The 18,293-nt window shown below is 41.8% G+C and overlaps 2 protein-coding genes and 1 pseudogene across 3 annotated transcripts in view; 1 reads left to right on the top strand and 2 right to left on the bottom strand.

Moving 5' to 3' along the window:
• Positions 1-292: 292 nt before the first annotated feature.
• LOC132241129 (glycine N-acyltransferase-like) lies at positions 293-11,316 on the bottom strand. Of its 2 annotated transcripts, none has more exons than XM_059709266.1 (5): positions 11,222-11,316; positions 7,551-7,658; positions 3,594-3,720; positions 1,607-1,778; positions 293-1,394 (listed from the first exon to the last, which is right to left on the bottom strand). In XM_059709266.1, the coding sequence occupies exons 1-5, from the start codon at positions 11,297-11,299 to the stop codon at positions 992-994; spliced, it is 888 nt and encodes a 295-aa protein (XP_059565249.1). In that variant the 5' UTR covers positions 11,300-11,316; the 3' UTR covers positions 293-991. The 2 variants fall into 2 exon arrangements, with proteins under 2 accessions (XP_059565249.1, XP_059565250.1); XM_059709267.1 differs by lacking the exon at positions 11,222-11,316 and adding an exon at positions 4,749-4,847 and having other exon boundaries at positions 7,551-7,651.
• Positions 293-18,293, bottom strand: part of LOC132241127 (glycine N-acyltransferase-like) — a 53,906-nt gene continuing 35,905 nt past the window's right edge. Inside the window, exon 8 of the transcript XR_009454455.1 lies at positions 293-559. The gene's annotated coding sequence lies outside the window, so the exon portion shown is untranslated. The remainder of the gene's footprint in view (positions 560-18,293) is intronic.
• Positions 11,915-12,917, top strand: LOC132241921 (large ribosomal subunit protein eL6-like; annotated as a pseudogene).

Here is an 18,293-nt window from a genome sequence, read left to right as displayed (position 1 = left end):
CTGTTCCTGTTGAAATGTTGGGGCAGGAAACTCTCCCAACTACCCTGATCCAACCAGGACAAAAATTGCTGCATACCACCAACCAGACTTTCCCATGAGACTATTGGGTCTGCATAGAATTTAGGCATCCTGAAACAATGTGCCGAGGTCAAGTGAAACAGTAGGTACCACGATGTACTGCCCTCCCCTCACCTTCTCTCCTCAATAAATAGCCACCTCCCTGGGTCTGGGTCTTCCCACTCTCCATAAACCCAACCCAGGCTCTTCCCATCACAAACCACTTCACTTCAACTTGTACAATCAAACACAAAATCTCTTTATTGTTTGGGGTTTGGGTGGATTTAGAAAAGTTCTGCTGTTAGAAGCAACAGTGAATCCTTTTCCCTGGTGTGGGAGTGAGGAGGAGTCAGGCTAATAATATAAGTTAGTCTTTTTCATCGAAACTCAACCTGCCATATCAAGTACACTATGTTTAACCTAGTATTTCATACATATTAGTGTGTAATCCTTTAATGTATCGAGAAAGCATTAATCAGAAGAGAGGATAATCTCTACAGACCTACTGAGCAGAGTGCACTTGCTGATCATTAAGAGAAAGACCATAGAAAGAGAGAAGAGTAAGTCATAATGCTCAGAAACTATTACCTCTCACTGGAAAATCTGGCAAGGCTCTATAGATCCACACCCTATGAGTTCTAGGAGAAGCCATTCTGGGCAGCATGCAGCTGATGAGAGTGTCATGGAGATCCCCGGAAGCGTGGGGGAACTAAACCATGTGGAGTGCTTGAGGCTGCTTCAACCTGATACATCTAAGGGAAGCCAGCAGTGACTTGAGTGCAGGGACCATGGTATTGAACATTCACACTGCCTCCCCAGAGCCCACTACTTTACTGATAATTACAATTATGTACAATTTATTCTTTCTCTACCCACCCACCCATTGCTCTAGCCACATGTTGGGGACCATCTGATACTTGTTTGTAGGACGGCATCACAGAGGCACACAGTACCACTGGTTCCAGGTACAGGGCATGTGGATATAATGCAGATTGTAACTCATTTTCTGCATTATTTTGTTATTCTTGTCAGTGTGAGAATATATGGGGAAGCCAAGGTTGTTAAGAGCCTGGGTCTGGATATAGATGACATAGGAGATGAGGCCCTGCTTCCGGTACTCAGGCAGGGTGCCTGCCATCCGTATCTCTCCTGTCTGGTCCATCAGGTCCCAGCACACAGGGTTTCCCTCGGGCTCCAGCAGACAGAATGTGGGGAACTTCTGGATACAGCGCTCGATGAATCTCTGGCTCTTCTCATTGCCACCAAAATGCCAGAATTTATTCACCAGGGCAGCATGGGTAACGTCCAGGGATGAGAGTTTAAGCATTTCTTGATTGCTATGGAGGTTCCAAGAGAAAAGTAAAGTCCATGAGTATTTATTATATCTGTTCTTGTCCCTATTGTCTATAACACATTCCTGAAAATGATGATTTGGGCTGCTTTGAAGAATATTGACCGTAGGGAAGCAGTGTGAAAGCAGAAAGAGAAGTTGGGAGGCTACTTCAGGAATGGGAGGTGTGAGTAGTCCCATGACTTTTCTCAAACTTACATGGCCTTGGGTTTGCCACCACCAGGTGGTAAGTTCTTTTCATCAAACAGAGAAGGAATTAGCTTCTTTACAGTGTCAGCCACCACATAGAGAAAGCGCTCTGTGTGCTTGACTTTGAAGGATTTGCTGGCTGCGAGATTTTGTATCACCTCATTCAGGTTGGACTGGGAACCTAGATGGGATTTTGAGGAGACATGCAACTATTTCAGTACATTTTATGGTGAAGCTGTCCAGTAAAGTGGTACATGTCTACATTTACAGTCTAAAAACCTATGTTCTGGCTTGGTACTGCCAACGTGTGATCGGGCATCACGTAGTCAAGATTTGTGTAATGAAGGTCCTCAAAGATTCATTCTCAACCATAGTTACACCATTGGTGCAATGCCAAGACTGGAACTCATTTTTCTGGGCCACATGAACATATTGTTTTCATAATCACAGGAGAGGCATTATAAAAACAGTAGTAGCCAACATTTCTTGCGGGCTTACTCTGTTCATAGTATGGCAGATTGTTGCAGGAATAACCCACAATGTGCCCATGTCTCTTTGTATCTTTTCCCTGGAATCGTCCCCTCCTGTAATGCATCTGACCTTGGCCATATGGCTTGATTTTGCCAATGAAAAAGAGTAAATTTGATGCAAGGAGAGGCTAAAGAGGGCTTGCACCAGGGGCTTTCTTTGTGCTTCTGATTTCCTTGAGATCAACACCATATGGATAGGATTAGGGTAGTCAGCTGAGGACTTGTGCTCCTATCATGCTGTCACCAAGGTGGCCAGCACCGACAGCCAGAACTGTCATTCAGGCATGTGAGTGAGGCCATGCTAGAGCAACTAGCCCATAGTCCATCCATTAACACCCTGCAGCCACATGAGTAAATCTGGATGAAACCAGCAGAAGAACTGTCTTGCAAAGCCCAGTCCAAATGCTGATTCACAGAATTATGAGGTTTGCTTTGCAGTCCAAGTTAATTGACACATCCAGGTATTGTGCTACGCAATTCCTATTCAATATGTTATCTAATCTTTTCAACACCCTTGTGCTTTAGCTACCATTGTTATCCTTGTTTTTATATATGACTCAGTGAGGATAATTCTAGTGGCTAAGATGACATAGCAAGTAACAGACAAATGCCATCCAAGGGAGTGTGATTCTGGGCGACATGCTCATAACCATGCGGTTTCCTTAATGACCTAGGAGGTACTTTATGCCACGAGTTGTCATTCTTATTCCTGGCATGGAAGGCCCTAGGGCAGTGGTTCTCAACCTTCATAATGCCGCGACCCTTTAATACAGTTCCTCATGTTGTGGTAACCCCCAATTTCATTGTTACAAATTGAACATAATTAAAGCATAGTGATTAATCACAAAAACAACATGTAATTGTATATGTGTTTTCCGATCGTCTTAGGTGACCTCTGTGAAAGGGTTGGTTGACCCCCAAAGGGGTCGCGACCCACAGGTTGAGAACCGCTGTCCTAGGGGAAGCTCTGGCCTGGCACTCAACCAACCTAAGGGATTCTGGATATGTTTGCAAAATAAATTCGTGGCTATTAAAAAATTATGTTTCCTATATGAAGCCCATTTTTTGCCAGCTTTGAGGGTGTTTTTCCCCACTACAGTTATATTCACAGATGAGTAAAAAACTGATAGCAGGCTGAGGGTCTGAAGTACAGTGGGGCCTTGACTTACAAGTTTAATTCGTTCCATGACGGAGCTCATAACTCAAATTACTCATATGTCAAATCACTGTGACGTTCGCTGCGCCAACTAGCGGTGGGCTATCTGAAGCTGGCTCGTAACCTGAATTTTTTTGAGCTTGCAACTCAAAGCAAAAAATCGGTCGAGAGATGGCTCATATCTCAAAAAAACTCATTAGTTGGGACACTCATAGGTCAAGGCCCCACTGTATAGAGAAATATATGAATCATATGGGAAATTGAGAGGACAGAGAAGTGACTCAGCACACTTCCCATTCCTCTTACTTACTTTGGATCTGCAAATGCTGTTTCCAATTGATGACTTCTAGCGAGCCAAGCACTTCCTGACAGTTCTTGGGGTCCTTGGAGTAGATTTGGTAAGTATTGGTGTAGTGATCAAGGTCATCTACCATGTCCTGTTTGCATTGGGAAAGGCAGAATCAACCAAAATATTTGTATTTTGTGATTGCCATACCGGTTGTACCTGTTCCATTATGCTCTGTTATTTTTAAATATCAGGTGTTTTGTTAGTGTATTACTTTTATTGAGGAATTTTTTAGGTTATGAAGTCAAGTCAAGGACTTCCTTATTCAATTCATATTTAAAAATTTCCTGAATAAAACTATTCTGAACTCAACTCTTGCTTTAAAATTTCAAACAAAATTGACCCACTTAGAATTTAACATTTCTTTCAAAAAGCACAGGATAGTCAGACTTTTAGTAAAATGCTTTTTGTACATGTTATGGTTGTAAATGTGTTAGCTCCAACGGCTTCAGTAAACAAAAGCAAAACAAAGCAAAACAAAACAAAACAAAACAAAACAAAAACAAAGTCACTTTTTGTTCTCTTATGATATTTAAACAAATCAGATTAGGGAAATGTTCACATTCTACCATGCTATGCAAATTCTTAGGAACAGTCAGATGCAATTGTCAGAACTTTCTAAACATCAATATGATTTTCTAAATAAAGATGCAACATTTTCAAAACTAAAATCAAATAAAGTATTTAGCTAGCACTTAAAACTCATGTAGAGAGTAAACCGACAGTGAAAACCTTTGGCCAAAAATATAAATCTTGCTGTAGACCAAAGATTTCTACAAAATGTGGGCTCTGAACATGTCTCTATCAAAATTGATGGAGGTAACAGACTTGAATACCCACCTATGAATGATGAAACAAAAAAAAAGTTATAAGATGAATAAGTTCTAAGGATCTAATGTACAGCATGGTGATTGTAGTTAGTAATACTGTATTATATACTCTTTTTTAAATTTCTTAATTGATTAAGATATTACATATGTGTCCTTATCTCCCCATTACCCCCCTGACGCCCCCACTCATGCCCTCACCAACCTGTTGTCTGTGTCCATTGGTTAGGCCTATATTATTGCATATAAGTCTTTTGGTTGATCTCTCCCCCATACCCCCACCCTCCCCTACCTTCCCTCTGAGGTTTGACGGTCTGATCGATGCTTCTCTGTCTCTGGATTTGTTTTTGTTCATCTTGTTATCTTCCTTTTTTTAAGTTGTATGAATTTCCTGTAAATGTTGGAGATTAAACCCTTATCGGTGATAACATTGGCAAATATGTTCTCCCATGCAGTTGGCTTTCTTGAAAGCTGCTAAGAGAGAAAATCTTAAATATTTTCAACATAGGAAAGAAATAGTCAGTATGTATCATGATGGAGGTGTCATGGTAATGATCATTTTGCAATACATGTGTGTATCAAATGTACACATTGCACATCTTAAACATACACAATCTTATATGTCAATTAAGTCTCATAAGATGGAAAACTTTATTTTTAAAACTGTGTTTTTGAAAGTAGCTCAAATAATACTTCTCATTGAGGTTTTTATCAATAATACAGTCTTTTTTTCCCAAATTATTTGATTTGATGAAATATGTTTGTTTTGTTTTTTACCAATTTTACTTCTATACAAGTTATATACAAGTTTAATATTTTAATGTTAATAAACTAGAGGCCTGGTGCATGCAGTTGTGCACCAGTGAGGTCCCTCAGCCTGACCTGTGGGATCAGGCCAAAACCAGCTCTCCAACATCCCCGGACGGGTCGCGGATTGTGAGAAGATGCAGGCCAGGCAGAAGGACCCCACCAGTGCATGACTGGGGCCGGGGAGGGACACGGGAAGTTGACCAGCCAGAGATGGACCCCCAAGGGCTCCAGGACATGTCTGGTCCATCTTGCTCAGTCCCAACTGTCCAGACCCCAGTAGCAAGCTAACCTACCAGTTGGAACATCTGCCCCCTGGTGGTCAGTGCATGTCATAGCAAGCGGTTGAGTGGCCTTAGCATATCATTAGCATATTACGCTTTGATTGGTTGAACGTACCACTGGACACTTAGCATATTAGGCTTTTATTTATAGGATTTTTAGTTTTGAAATATTTCAACTATTTAATTTTATTAATTTTTAAAAATTATCACAATATATAACCAACAACTACAACCATGGCATTTTGCTCTAACATTCCCTAAATTGCTGTGTTGTTTTAGACATTATGTCTCACAATTTGTAATTTGTTTGCTTTGGATGAAATCCTGTCCTGACCCTCCATAAAACAAACAAACACAACCTTATTTATCATTGACATGCAGTTTTGGTAAATTTTCCACCAGGAAGCATTTCTGATCCTTTCTCTGCAACCTCTACTACATATAATTATTTTTAATGCCCTATTTTATTGACTTTATTGATGACAGTTGGTTAAAATACCATTCAGCTGCTCAAGGGGGATGCAGTATCACAAGAAGTTGTGAGTTAGCACTAGTGAGTTGGTGTGGTTTCAAGGTTGATATTTTTAAAAGATAGAAAATAATTTTTCTCCATAGGTTAAAAATGGAACTAGGGTTTGATTCACACCAATAAAGATGTTGAGTCTGAGAAATGTTGCTTTAATATCTTTAACAAAATGTCAGCCTTTTGTCTATGTCCTCAATATAATCTTACATTAGCACAATCTTCCATTGGGTGCCTCTCTTCCCATAAATTAGAGGCCAGAAATAATGGAATACTACACTGCTGTAAAAAAGTAGGAATTACCATTTGCAACAGCAAGGATGGAACTGGAGAGCATTATACTAAGTGAAATAAGCCAGTCAGAGAAAGATAAAAATCCCATGATCTCACTCATTTGTGGAATATAATGAACAACATAAACTGAGGAACAAAGATAGAACCAGAGTCATAGAAGCATTGAACAAACTTTACCTATGAGGGAGGTTGGAGGGTAAGGGATTAAGAGATCAACTAAAGGATTTATATGCATGCATATGAGCAAAACCAAGAGACACAGACGGGGTGGGGAGGGGAAGAGGTCATGTGCTGGGGGTGGGGGCGGCCGGGGAGAGGTCAATAGGGGAAAAGGAGCCTTATGTAATACTTTAAACAATAAAGAATTTAACTTAAAAAAAGGAAATAATGAAGGGTGCTTGGTGTTCAGCATAACCAGGATTCCATTTGGGGTCCTGCCTTGAAAATAAATTAAAACAATGAGTGAGTATGAAAATGTCTCCTGTATAATTTTAATCAGCTTCCCACCTGTTACTTTTTTTCATAATGAAGTTTATTTTCCAATTATAGTTGCTCTTCAATATTATTTTATACTAGAGGCCCGGTGCATGAAATTCGTGCATGGGTAAGATCCCGAGGCCTGGCCGGCAATCAAGGCCGATCTGTGGGGCAACGGGTGGGGTAATCAGGGGGCAGTGGTAGCCTGCTCGCTAGTCAGCACCACCTCCCCAATGCTGCTGGTCGCCTCCCTCTGCGGGGCGACTGGTGGGGTGATCAGGGGGGCCCCCGCTTGCACCTGCCTTGGCTTGCCTGGGGCCTGCTGGTTGGGAGCAGCTCCTGCTTTGAGCATCTGCCCCCTGGTGGTCAGTGTGCATCATAGCAACCAGTCGTTCCACCAGTCGTTGCGTTGTTCGTTCAATTTGCATATCAGGCTTTTATTATATAGATTAGATTCAGGTACACAGCATAGTGGTTAGACAATCATTTCATTCAATTCTCCTCTTGCTGCACATTTCAGACCATGCTGTAATTTATCTGTGGACTCATCTGTATTCTCTTCCAGACTGTGGAATTTTCAAGGACAGGGACTGTTTACTATTCTAGGAATTCATTTCTATATGCCCAGGTCTCCCACACTGCCAGGTCCAGATAAACACATAGCAAATACATACATAGATGCACATTCATTCCATATCTGACACCTTACCTGCTCCTGAGGACCGACAGCCACTGTATTAAAATCAGGCCACTTGTCCACCAGAGCCTTTAGCTTGAACGGGTTTCCCTGGTTCATGTGGAATATGGTCCCATACACCTGCAGCATCACAAGAAAGTGGGAGGGTCAATATACAGGGGTCGATAAAAGTAGGCTTATGGTTGTTTATCTGAGAAAAATGCAGGTTATGCTTATTACAATAGCTTTATTAACTCTGTTTCACGTACTCACAACTGTAAAACTACTTTTCCCACCCCTGTATTAGGAAAGAATGGTAAAGTAACTTATTTGATCAGGACAGGTTTATTTCTATGAAATCATGAAATTTTATCATCAAATTTTATATTTCTATGAAATACTCTCTAATGAGTATTTCTGCCAAGCAATTTTAAGTTTCAGTGTTTTGTCTCAATCAATGTATCTTTTAGAAATATATTCACAATGTAAAATATTCAGACTAATAAAATTTGTGAATAAAAATCATGAACTCTCCCATTGTAGAATTTAATAAACATTTAATGTAATGTATGTCAATTATACCTCAATTTTTAAAAAGGTGAAAAAAATCTTTTTTTAAATTAAATCTTTATTGTTCAGATTAATACAGTTGTTCCTTTTTTCCCTCCATAGCTCCCCTTCACCCGGTTCCCAGCCCACCCTCTGACCTTACCCCTCCTCCCCCCGCACTCTCCTCATTCATAGGTATACCATTTTTGTCCAGTCTCTTCCTGCATCCCCCACACCCCTTTCCCCCCCGAGAATAGTCAGTCCACTCCCTTTCTATGCCCCTCATTCTATTATAATCACCAGTTTATTCTGTTCATCATATTATTTATTCACTTGATTTTTAGATTCACTTGTTGATAGATGTGTATTTATTGTTCATAATTTGTATCTTCTTCTTCTTCTTCTTCTTCTTCTTCTTCTTCTTCTTCTTCTTCTTCTTCTTCTTCTTCTTCTTCTTCTTCTCCTCCTCCTCCTCCTCCTCCTCCTCCTCCTCCTCCTCCTCCTCCTTCTTCTTCTTCTTCTTTCTTCTTCTTCTTCTTCTTCTTCTTCTTCTTCTTCTTCTTCTTCTTCTTCTTCTTCTTCTTCTTCTTCTATACCTTTCAGCATTTCATATAATACTGGTTTGGTGGTGATGAACTCCTTTAGCTTTTCCTTATCTGTGAAGCTCTTTTTCTGACCTTCAATTCTGAATGATAGCTTTGTAGGATAAAGTAATCTTGGTTATAGGTTCTTGGTGTTCATCACTTTGAATATTTCTTGCCACTCCCTTCTGGCCTACAAAGTTTCTGTTGAGAAATCAGCTGACAGTCGTATGGGTACTCCCTTGTAGGTAACTGACTGTCTTTCTCTTGCTGCTTTTAAGATTCTCTCTTTGTCTTTTGCTCTTGGTATTTTAATTATGATGTGCTTTGGTGTGGTCCTCTTTGGATTCCTTTTGTTTGGGGTTCTCTGTGCTTCCTGGACTTGTAAGTCTATTTCTTTCACCAGGTAGGGGAAGTTTTCTGTCATTATTTCTTCAAATAAGTTTTCAATATCTTGCTCTCTCTCTTCTTCTGGCACCCCTATAATTCGGATGTTGGTGCGCTTGAAGTTTTCCCAGAGGCTCCTTATGCTATCTTCATATTTTTGGATTCTTTTTGCTTTTTGCTTTTCTGGTTGGGTATTTTTTGCTTTCTCGTATTTCAAATCTTTGACTTGATTCCTGCAATCCTCTAGTCTGCTGTTGGAACTCTGTATAATATTCTTTATTTCAGTCAGTGTATGCTTAATTTCTAGTTGGTCCTTTTTCATAACCTCAAGGGTCTCACTAGACTTATTGAGGGTCTCACTAAATTTATCAGTGGTTTCTAGAAAATTCTTGAAAAACCTTACAAGTGTGGTTTTGAACTCTATATCCAGTAGTTTGCTTTCCTCCATTTCTGTCATTTGTGTCCTGTTTCTTTGTCTCCGCATTTTTTGTGCTTCCCTGTGTTGATGGAGTGGCTTTCTGTGCTAGGTGTCCTATAGGGCCCAGTGGCTCAGCATCCCCAATTACCTGAGGTGAACACTCTTGGTGCACCCCCTTGTGGGCTTTGTGCACAGTCTTGTTGTAGTTAAGCCTTGATTGTTGTAGGTAACACTGGGAGGAATTGACCTCCAGGCCAATTGGCTGTGAGAATCAGCTGTGTCTGCAGTGGGAGAACTTCTGTGCTGGATACACCCCTCCGGGGAAAGACTTGCTTCAATGGGGCTTTGGTGCTCACTGAGTCTGCCCCCTGAGTGTGTCCCTTATGGGTCTGAGGAGCTGCAATCTGGATGGTCCCACTCTGACCACCGGGTACATTGGCTCCTGGATCTCTCAGGAGGTGCTAATCTAGCCTTTGCCTGAGGCTACTTAGCAGGAGCTCAGCTGTGCAGCAATGCAAGTTGCCCTGGGGCCTTGGGCCAGCTACAAGTTTGTTAGGTAATTTTCATATTGCAAAGGGCCAGGTCTTTCATATGCAAAAGCCTCCCTGCACAATTTGGGTGGGGCGGCGTCCCAGGGGATCAATAGGGTGGAGCAAACAGCTATGGCTGATCATCAGTTCTTCCCTAAGAGGGCCTGAGTCTCAGTGTCCGGGTAATCGCTGCAAACACCTCTGAGAGAAAGCCGCCCTTGAGATGCGACCAATGCCAGACAGTCTAGCCTCTCCCCGTTTCAGTCTGGGTCCCCAGAGACTCGCCCAGAACTGGAGTTCAGAGGAGTTGGGAGCTTGAGACTCCCTCCTGATTGAAAAAGCCAACCGTGTCCTCAGCCGCCAGCCCTTTCCGCGTCCGCCTCAGTACCTCTGCACTTAACTTCGGCACCACAGCTCCTCTGAGTCTTGGTATGCTTTTCTCTTTCCTTCTAGTTGTAGTGTTTCCACTCAGCCAGCCTTCCTGTGGTTCTGGATGATGCCCGTTCTGTCTTTTACTTGTATTCTTGAAGTGGTTGTGCGAGGCAGCAATCTCCGGTGTTTACCTATGCCGCCATCTTGGTTTCTGAAAAAATCTTTTAATAGATTTTCTACTATTCATGTACACACACAAGAAATTTTACAAACTGAAAATTTTCAGATAGATGTGATTTTAAAATGTTTTTCTCCATTGATTTAATACATTCTACTCATATTTCTTTTCCAATAAATAAAAATAATTTTAATGACTTAAGAGCATTCTATGACATGGATGAACAAACCTATTTCTTAAACTTTTCTTTTTAAATATATTTTTAATAATTTCAGGGAAGAAGGGAGAGGGAGAGAGAGATAGAAACATCAATGATGAGAGAGAATCATTGATCAGCTGCCTCCTGCATGCCCCCCAGTGGGGATCACGCCCACAACCCAGGTAGGTGCCCTTGACCAGAATAGAACCAGGGACCCTTTAGTCCTTAGGCCAACACTTTACCTACTAAGCCAAATTCACTATAGCTATTAAACTTCTAATTTATTCACATGAAGTAACAAAGATAGGATAAAGAGATTTCATAATATACTTCCCTTGCAAAAGAGGTGATGTGAACATGAGTGTAAATGAGATGGAGCATGAGTGAATTTCCACCACAAAATAGCTGAACATTAAAAGATCATTCTCTTCCCCACTTGTATCAAAAGAATACACAACCCTTTCTCTCCCTGAGGTTGTCTCACTCTCACCTTTAAGGACTCAGGAAGGTTCTTCCTCAAGGATTTTTCTAGCATCTGCAGCATCTGTGGACCCTGCAAGTGGAGCATCTTGGCAGGTATTTTAGCCTAGAGGGAGGATCAAGAAACAGTCAGGATGAGAAAATGTTGAACCCATAGGAATTAGATCCACACACCTTTACCTGAATCTTAGAAGGTATCAGGTAAGATAAGTCTGCCCACGTCTAAAATAACTGCCATGGGGGGAGAGAAAGTAGAGTCAAACTAAATTTCTACCATTACTGCGAAGGAGACACACCATAAAAGTTCAAATGAAACCAACACCAAGACACAAGAGTAGCAGGTTCTATGCTAATGTCCAGAACCTTTTTCAGTGCCTTCTACTGGTGTTACCCACACTGACGTCCTCAGTAACACCAAGGAAGGAGGAGGTTGTCAGAAAGCACTTGGTTCTCTTTTTGAAAATGTTCGCTTCCCTTTCTTACGCTGCCCTGAATTTTTATTTAATGCACATTTATGTTAACAAATATGTTCTTTAAATATGCTAGTTTATCTTTGGGGATTAGGTTGCAGTCAGTGATGTCCCTAATGCCACCACTAACAAACTTTAGCCTTAGAAAAGTTACTTCCCTCTTGGTTTACTTATGAATCCTAAAGAAAAGAAGTTCTACCTAGAAAATTATTCTCTCCTTCCCATTTTGCAAGATGGAGGTTGAAGAAGCTGAGAAGCTGGATACTAAGGAAGAGAAACCTGGAGCCAAGAAGGCTGATGCTGGTGACAAGGTCAAGAAGGGTAACCCCAAGGTAATATGTGTAAGAAGAGGAAGCCCCACAGAGGTGAAACCCTGTCCTGGTCAGAGGAATTGGCAGATATTCCTGGTCGGCTATGTATTCCTAAAGACCATGCACAAGTGGAAGTATTCAGTAGGTAAATCCTGGATTGAAATGAAAAAGGAGAAAGTTCTTAATGCTGTCACAAACCCAGTTGGTAGTGACAAGAAAGGTGGTGCCCAAGTGCTTATACTTTGCAAAATGCCTAGATACTACCCCACTGAAGATGTGCCTCCAAAGCTGTTGAACCACTACAAGAAGCCCTTCGGTCAGCATGTGAGAAAACTGTGGGCCCATATCACACCCGGGACCATTCTGACGGTCCTCCCTAGGCACCACGGAGCCAAGAGAGTGGTTTTCCTGAAGCAGCTGAGCAGGGGCCTTAATGTCTGCGCCTCTGTGCCTTAATCAAGTTCCTCTGCATAGAGCACACCAGAAATTCATCATCACCATCTCTAGCAAGACCGATATCAGTGTTTAATTAGTTTTTTTTTGTAAGAAATTTAGTACACCAGTGTGTGAGGATAAAGCCCCCTGCACTGGTGAGAGCAAACACAGAGGGGAGGTGAAAATCCCTAAACATCTCACTGGTGCTTATTTCAGGAAGAAGGAGCAGCGCCTCCCCAGTCACCAGGAGGGTGAGCTCCTCAACACAGAGAAACAGAAATATGAGAGGACAGAGCAGCACAAGGTTGATCAGAAAGCCATCGACTTGCAACTTTTGCCAAAAATTAAAGGTGTTCCTCAGCTCCAGGCTACGTCCCTTCTGTGTTTTATTCTCATCAACTGGCTTTATCCTCACAAACTGGTGTCTGAAATTTCTTACAAAAACCTAACTGAACACCTTGTTGGTTTGGAAATAAAAAGAAAATCATAGTGATGGTTAAGTGAGTTAATACATATCAAGTGCATAGTAGAGTTTCTAGCATATAATAACTCAAAATTATTATTTTCATTACTGTTATTATTAATATTATAACTGGCAGCTAACCACACAGTATTTTAGCTCAGCCCATTGGATTATTTTTTGTTTGTTTTTTTGTTTATTTAAGAAATGCAGTGTAACTTTAACCTAGCTCACCGTGTGAGTGTTTTCAGTGTGAATAGCGTCCGGAGAATAACACCAACACTTACTGAGAGAGTTTGTGGAGATTAAATGAGTAATCCAGGCACTGGCATCAAGGGAATAAAAAAGCCCATGGGAATTTCTTAGTAAGTGCCTGACACAGAATAGTATTTATGTGTCATGATTAACATCATTCCCTGAAGGAAGCAGAGAATATATTGTTTGATGTACTCATCCCTTTAGTGCTGAGGCACTCTGGCTTCCCAGACCTTAGGCCAGGACGTTGTTCGCTTCCTCTCCTCTCCTCTCCTCTCCTCTCCTCTCCTCTCCTCTCCTCTCCTCTCCTCTCCTCTCCTCTCCTCTCCTCTCCTCTCCTCTCCTCCCCTCCCCTCCCCTCCCCTCCCCTCCTCTCCCCTCCCCTCCCCTCCCTCCTCTCTCTCTTCCTCTTCCTTCCTTCCTTCCTTCCTTCCTTCCTTCCCTTCCTTCCCTTCCTTTCTTCTTCTTTCTTTCTTTCTTTCTTTCTTTCTTTCTTTCTTTCTTTCTTTCTTTCTTTCTTTCTTTCTTTCTTTCTTTCTTTCTTTCTTTCTTTCTTTCTTTCTTTCTTTCTTTCTTTCTTTCTTTCTTTCTTTCTTTCTTTCTTCCAGAAACAGATGTCCTTTGTGAATGATCAACTACAGAGACTATAGAGATGGGACCAGTGGTGGTTGTTTTCAACGGGAAAATATTTCTGGTTCTAAAGATCTCATTTACTCTTTGGCACCTACTATTTGAGCAGGTTTGAAATTGCACTTGTGAATGTTCTTGACTTTTTCATGTGCATGTGTCCTGTCCCACACCCTCAGTTGCTTGTCAGTCCTTTGAGGGAAAATAACAGCCATTTTATTCCCCTTAACACTACTTCTCAGTGGGGGGAGAGGAAAGTCTTTTCTGGCATCGTTATGATTTTTGTTGTCTCTTTTAAAAACAACTTTAAAGCTCAGTAATTTATTTTATTTTGTAAATTATATTTTTATTGATTTCTGAGAGGAAGGGAGAGGGAGAGAGAGATAGAAACATCAATGATGAGAGAGAATCAATGATCAGAGGCCTCCTGCATGCCCCCTAGTGTGGATGGAGCCCACAACCCAGTCATGTGCCCTTGACCTGAATCAAAACTGGGACTCTTCAGTCCGCAGGCCAACCTCTATCCACTGAGCCAAATCGGTTAGGCCGCAGTGGTTGGCAAACGCATTAGTCAACAGAGCCAAATATCAACAGTACAAAGATTGAAATTTCTTTTGAGAGCCAAATATTTTAAACTTAAACTATATAGGTAGGTACATTGTTATTAACTTAACTAGGGTACTCCTAAGGCTTAGGAAGAGCCACACTCAAGGGGCCAAAGAGCCGCATGTGGCTCTCAAGCCTCAGTTTGCGGACCACGGGGCTAGGGCACTGAGCCAAATCGGCTAGGGCACACTGAGTAGTTAAATGGGCACAATTAAAAGCACATAATGTGAACAAGTCTACAGATTTAACACATTATAAGCCTATGAAACCTTCATCATACTTAAGAGAGAGAACATTTTCTTCGTCTTAGACGTTTCTGAAACTTGAAGTGGCTCTAAAACAGCTTATGTGAGCTTTCAGCCCTGGCAGTGGGCAAAGTCCACAGAGAAGGCGCTTTAGACCCAGTCTTCCCCTTACTGGAAATGTCCTCAAAAGGGACAACTCAAACAAGGAAAATGAGTCGTAGAGAGCAGTTTTATAAAGCAACATCAACAAATAGGAAAAAATAAGACACAATCTCTTTTGTCACTAGAATGAGGTTACATAAATATGACCTGTTAGTAAATTCCAACTTCAAGGAGCCATTACCATAAGAACTATGATACAACACAGGCATGCACAAGGGACAGTATTAAAACAAAAGGAGAAAATGTGGAACAGAAAATAGTACATAGTTTTTTATTATTGTAATATATAAACTGTGCTTATACATATTCAATATGCAATATACATGAGAAATTTAAGAATATAGAAAGTAAAGTTTAGAAGGGAAAATAAAATATTAAAAACTATTTTATAAAAAAAATAAAAATTGCAGTATCCAGTTAATATGGATACATATTAACTTGAGACTATGTATCCATTTGTTTTCACACATTGTTGTTTTTTTTTTTACAAAAATAAGGGCATTTTATATATATATCCTATCTAATAAAAGAGAAAAATGGTAATTGGTGTACGACGATACCCTTTTCATTGGCTAATCAGGGCTATATGCAAATTAACTGCCAACTAAGATTGGCAGTTAACTGCCAACAAGATGGCGGCTAATTTGCATATGTAGGCACAATGCAGAGAGGCGAAAGGGAAAGCAGGAAGAAGCCCCCTGCCACTGACAGTGATCGGAAACCCAGGGGGGAGCTAAGAGCTGGGGGGCAGGGCAAAGGCGGCCCTGGGGCCGCCTTTGCCCTGCCCCCCAGCCATGATCGGAGAATCAGGTGCATTTGCTGCCCTGGCCAGTGACAGCAGGAAGTAGGGGTGGAGCCAGCAATGGGAGCTGGGCACGGTTGAAGCTGGCAGTCCCGGGAGCTAGGGGTCCCTTGCCTGGGCCTAAAGCGAAGCCCACGATCACGGGGCCGCTGCAGCTGCGGGTCCCCGCTGCCAGGGCTGGACGCCTAGGCCAGAGGCATTAGGCCTGGGCAGGGGCGGAGCCTGCAACCGCGGGGAGCTCGGGGTCCCCTGCCCAGGCCTGATACCTCTGCCGGAGGCCTCAGGCCTGGTCAAGGGGCCGATCCGGTGATTGGTGATCAGAGGGTGATGAGGGTCAACTCCTCTGGCCGAGGCATCAGGCCTGGGTGGGGGCGGAGCCGGGGATTGGGGGGATATGATGGTCCCCTTGCCCAGGCCTGAAGCCTGGGTCAGAGGCGTCAGGCTTGGGCGGGGGGTGGAGCAAGTGATCAGAGGGAGATGGGGGTCCCCTGCCCAGGCATGATTCCTGGGCCAGAGGCCTCAGATCTGGGCGGGGGCCAGAGCCAGTGATCAGGGGGAGATGGGGGTCCCCTGTCCAAGCCTGACACCTCTGGCGGAGGCGTCAGGCCTGGGCAAGGGGCGGATCAGGCTATCGGAGGGTGATGGGGGTCTACGCCTCTGGCCGAGGCATCAAGCCTGGGCTGGGGGCAGAACCAGTGATGGGGGGAAATGAGGGTCCCCTGCCCAGGCCTGACGCCTCTGTCAGAGGCGTCAGGCCTGGGCAAGGGGCCGATCCTGCAATTGGAGGGTGATGGGGGTCAACGCCTGAGGGCTCCCAGTATGTGAGAGGGGGCAGGCTGGGCTGAGGGACACTCCCCCCCCCCCACACACACCCAGTGCACGAATTTCGTGCACCGGGCCCCTAGTATATATATAAAAATCTAACTTGTTTTAAATTTAAAATGACAGAATCCATGTCATCAAATATTTTAGAACATGAATGTTAAAAAATATCTCTATATAGTTCATATATATTTCATTATTATAAATTACAGATATTCTATTTTTATTATTTCATTGCAGGCATGTACCATACATATTTTGAACCAGTCTCCTATTATTGGACATTAGGGTTGCTAACTGTGTTTCTCTTTTGTTAATAATTTTCTGTTGAACAGATTCTGTTAATATGCATCCATGTTTATTTTCTTAAGATACAGTTTTTAGAAGTGTAATTGCTGGATGAAAAGAAATGCTTATTTTTAAGCTTTAAATAATATTCAAACATAGTAAACAATATTTTAAAATTTAAAAAACCTATTTTATGGTCAGAGCACTATAGATAAAATCTTTTAAATTACCTCCTTAGCTCCCCCTCCCCCCCCCCCCCACACACATACACACACACATGATTTAAATGAATAGTACATCTGGTCTGAATATTTTCTTTCTTATTTTAATAGAGTACTTTACTCTCCTGGTTAACATTTATCCCAGGAACAAGCTGCCTCCTTTAGACTGTTTCCCCCCCAAAAAACAAAATAACATCTGCATAGTATCTCTATACACTAGGTGCTAAATTAATGTTACTTGGACCAAGAATCCTTTCTTGCCAATGTTATTATCTCTCCCTTCACCCACCCACTTCCAAAATCCCTTCATAACTTATTTATTCAGAATGGAGAACTGACTTAGTCCTCCTGAGAATTTTCCACTGCACATCTGCTCTGTACATACTAGGTGCAGAAACGTTTTCTTTCAAAGGGAATAGACTCCCTTTCCCATGGTCCAAGTATCACTAAATAAACTCAACACTTCTGTAAAACCACCAAGGTCATTTGCTGTAGGAGAAAAGGGAGAAGGGGGTGGGTGGGTTTCCCAAAGCCAGTGGGTCTTTCCAGTGAAATGAGTTCTCACCTGGAAGGTGAACTCCATGCAGACTGGTCCCCAGGAACAGATGGGAGGCAGCAGACTTTCCCAGAATATGAAACCCCCTTTATCTTTGCATGCACAGCTCAGACCTGCAAAGCGTGTTTTGGTAAATTTTCTATAGAAATCATTAAGCTGAAGCACTTAATGCAGGACTTGCCCTTTTAAAGGCTGGGAGGAGTAGGAAATTTCTGTTAGCTGGTGTGGGATCCAGAGGCAGTCCCTCCCTCTTGGTGGCATATTCAGAAAGCTGGTTCTACAGGTTTGGGAATCTGCTCGTGTCCCAAGGTTGCATCCATTTACTAGTGTTTGTCCAGTTGTCTAATCTCTGTGCTTCAGTTTCCTCATCTACAGGTAGGGAATAATAGTACCCACTCTTACTGGTGTTTTCATTTTTAAGTTAAATAAGCTAACATTTATGAAGTGCTATCAGAAGTGATAATATTGTTCTTTTTCTTTGAAAATGATATAGGTTTTATGATGTAAACTTGTTTCAACCCCACAGAATTATAAGATCTGTGTGCTTGTTAATTATACCTCATTTTAAAAGATAGAAAGTGAGAATCTCCGTGTATTAAACTTACTGAACTAATTGTATGTCCAAATTTTAAAAAAAATTTCTCTTCTAATTAAATGCTGTTTTGTCATATTTTCTAATGTACTGAACATTTTTTATTTTATTAGTACATTTTCTTTATTCTTAACTTTTCAATTACATTTGACATACAATATTATATTAGTTTCAGGTGAACAATGTATTAGTAAGACATTTATATAATAGTTTACGAAGTCATCATGCCG

Source organism: Myotis daubentonii, chromosome 9 (assembly GCF_963259705.1).
Source record: "Myotis daubentonii chromosome 9, mMyoDau2.1, whole genome shotgun sequence".
NCBI classification, from domain to species: Eukaryota; Metazoa; Chordata; class Mammalia; order Chiroptera; family Vespertilionidae; genus Myotis; species Myotis daubentonii.
Note: the sequence above shows the minus strand (reverse complement) of the source record. Positions and strands in the feature narration are given on the sequence as shown.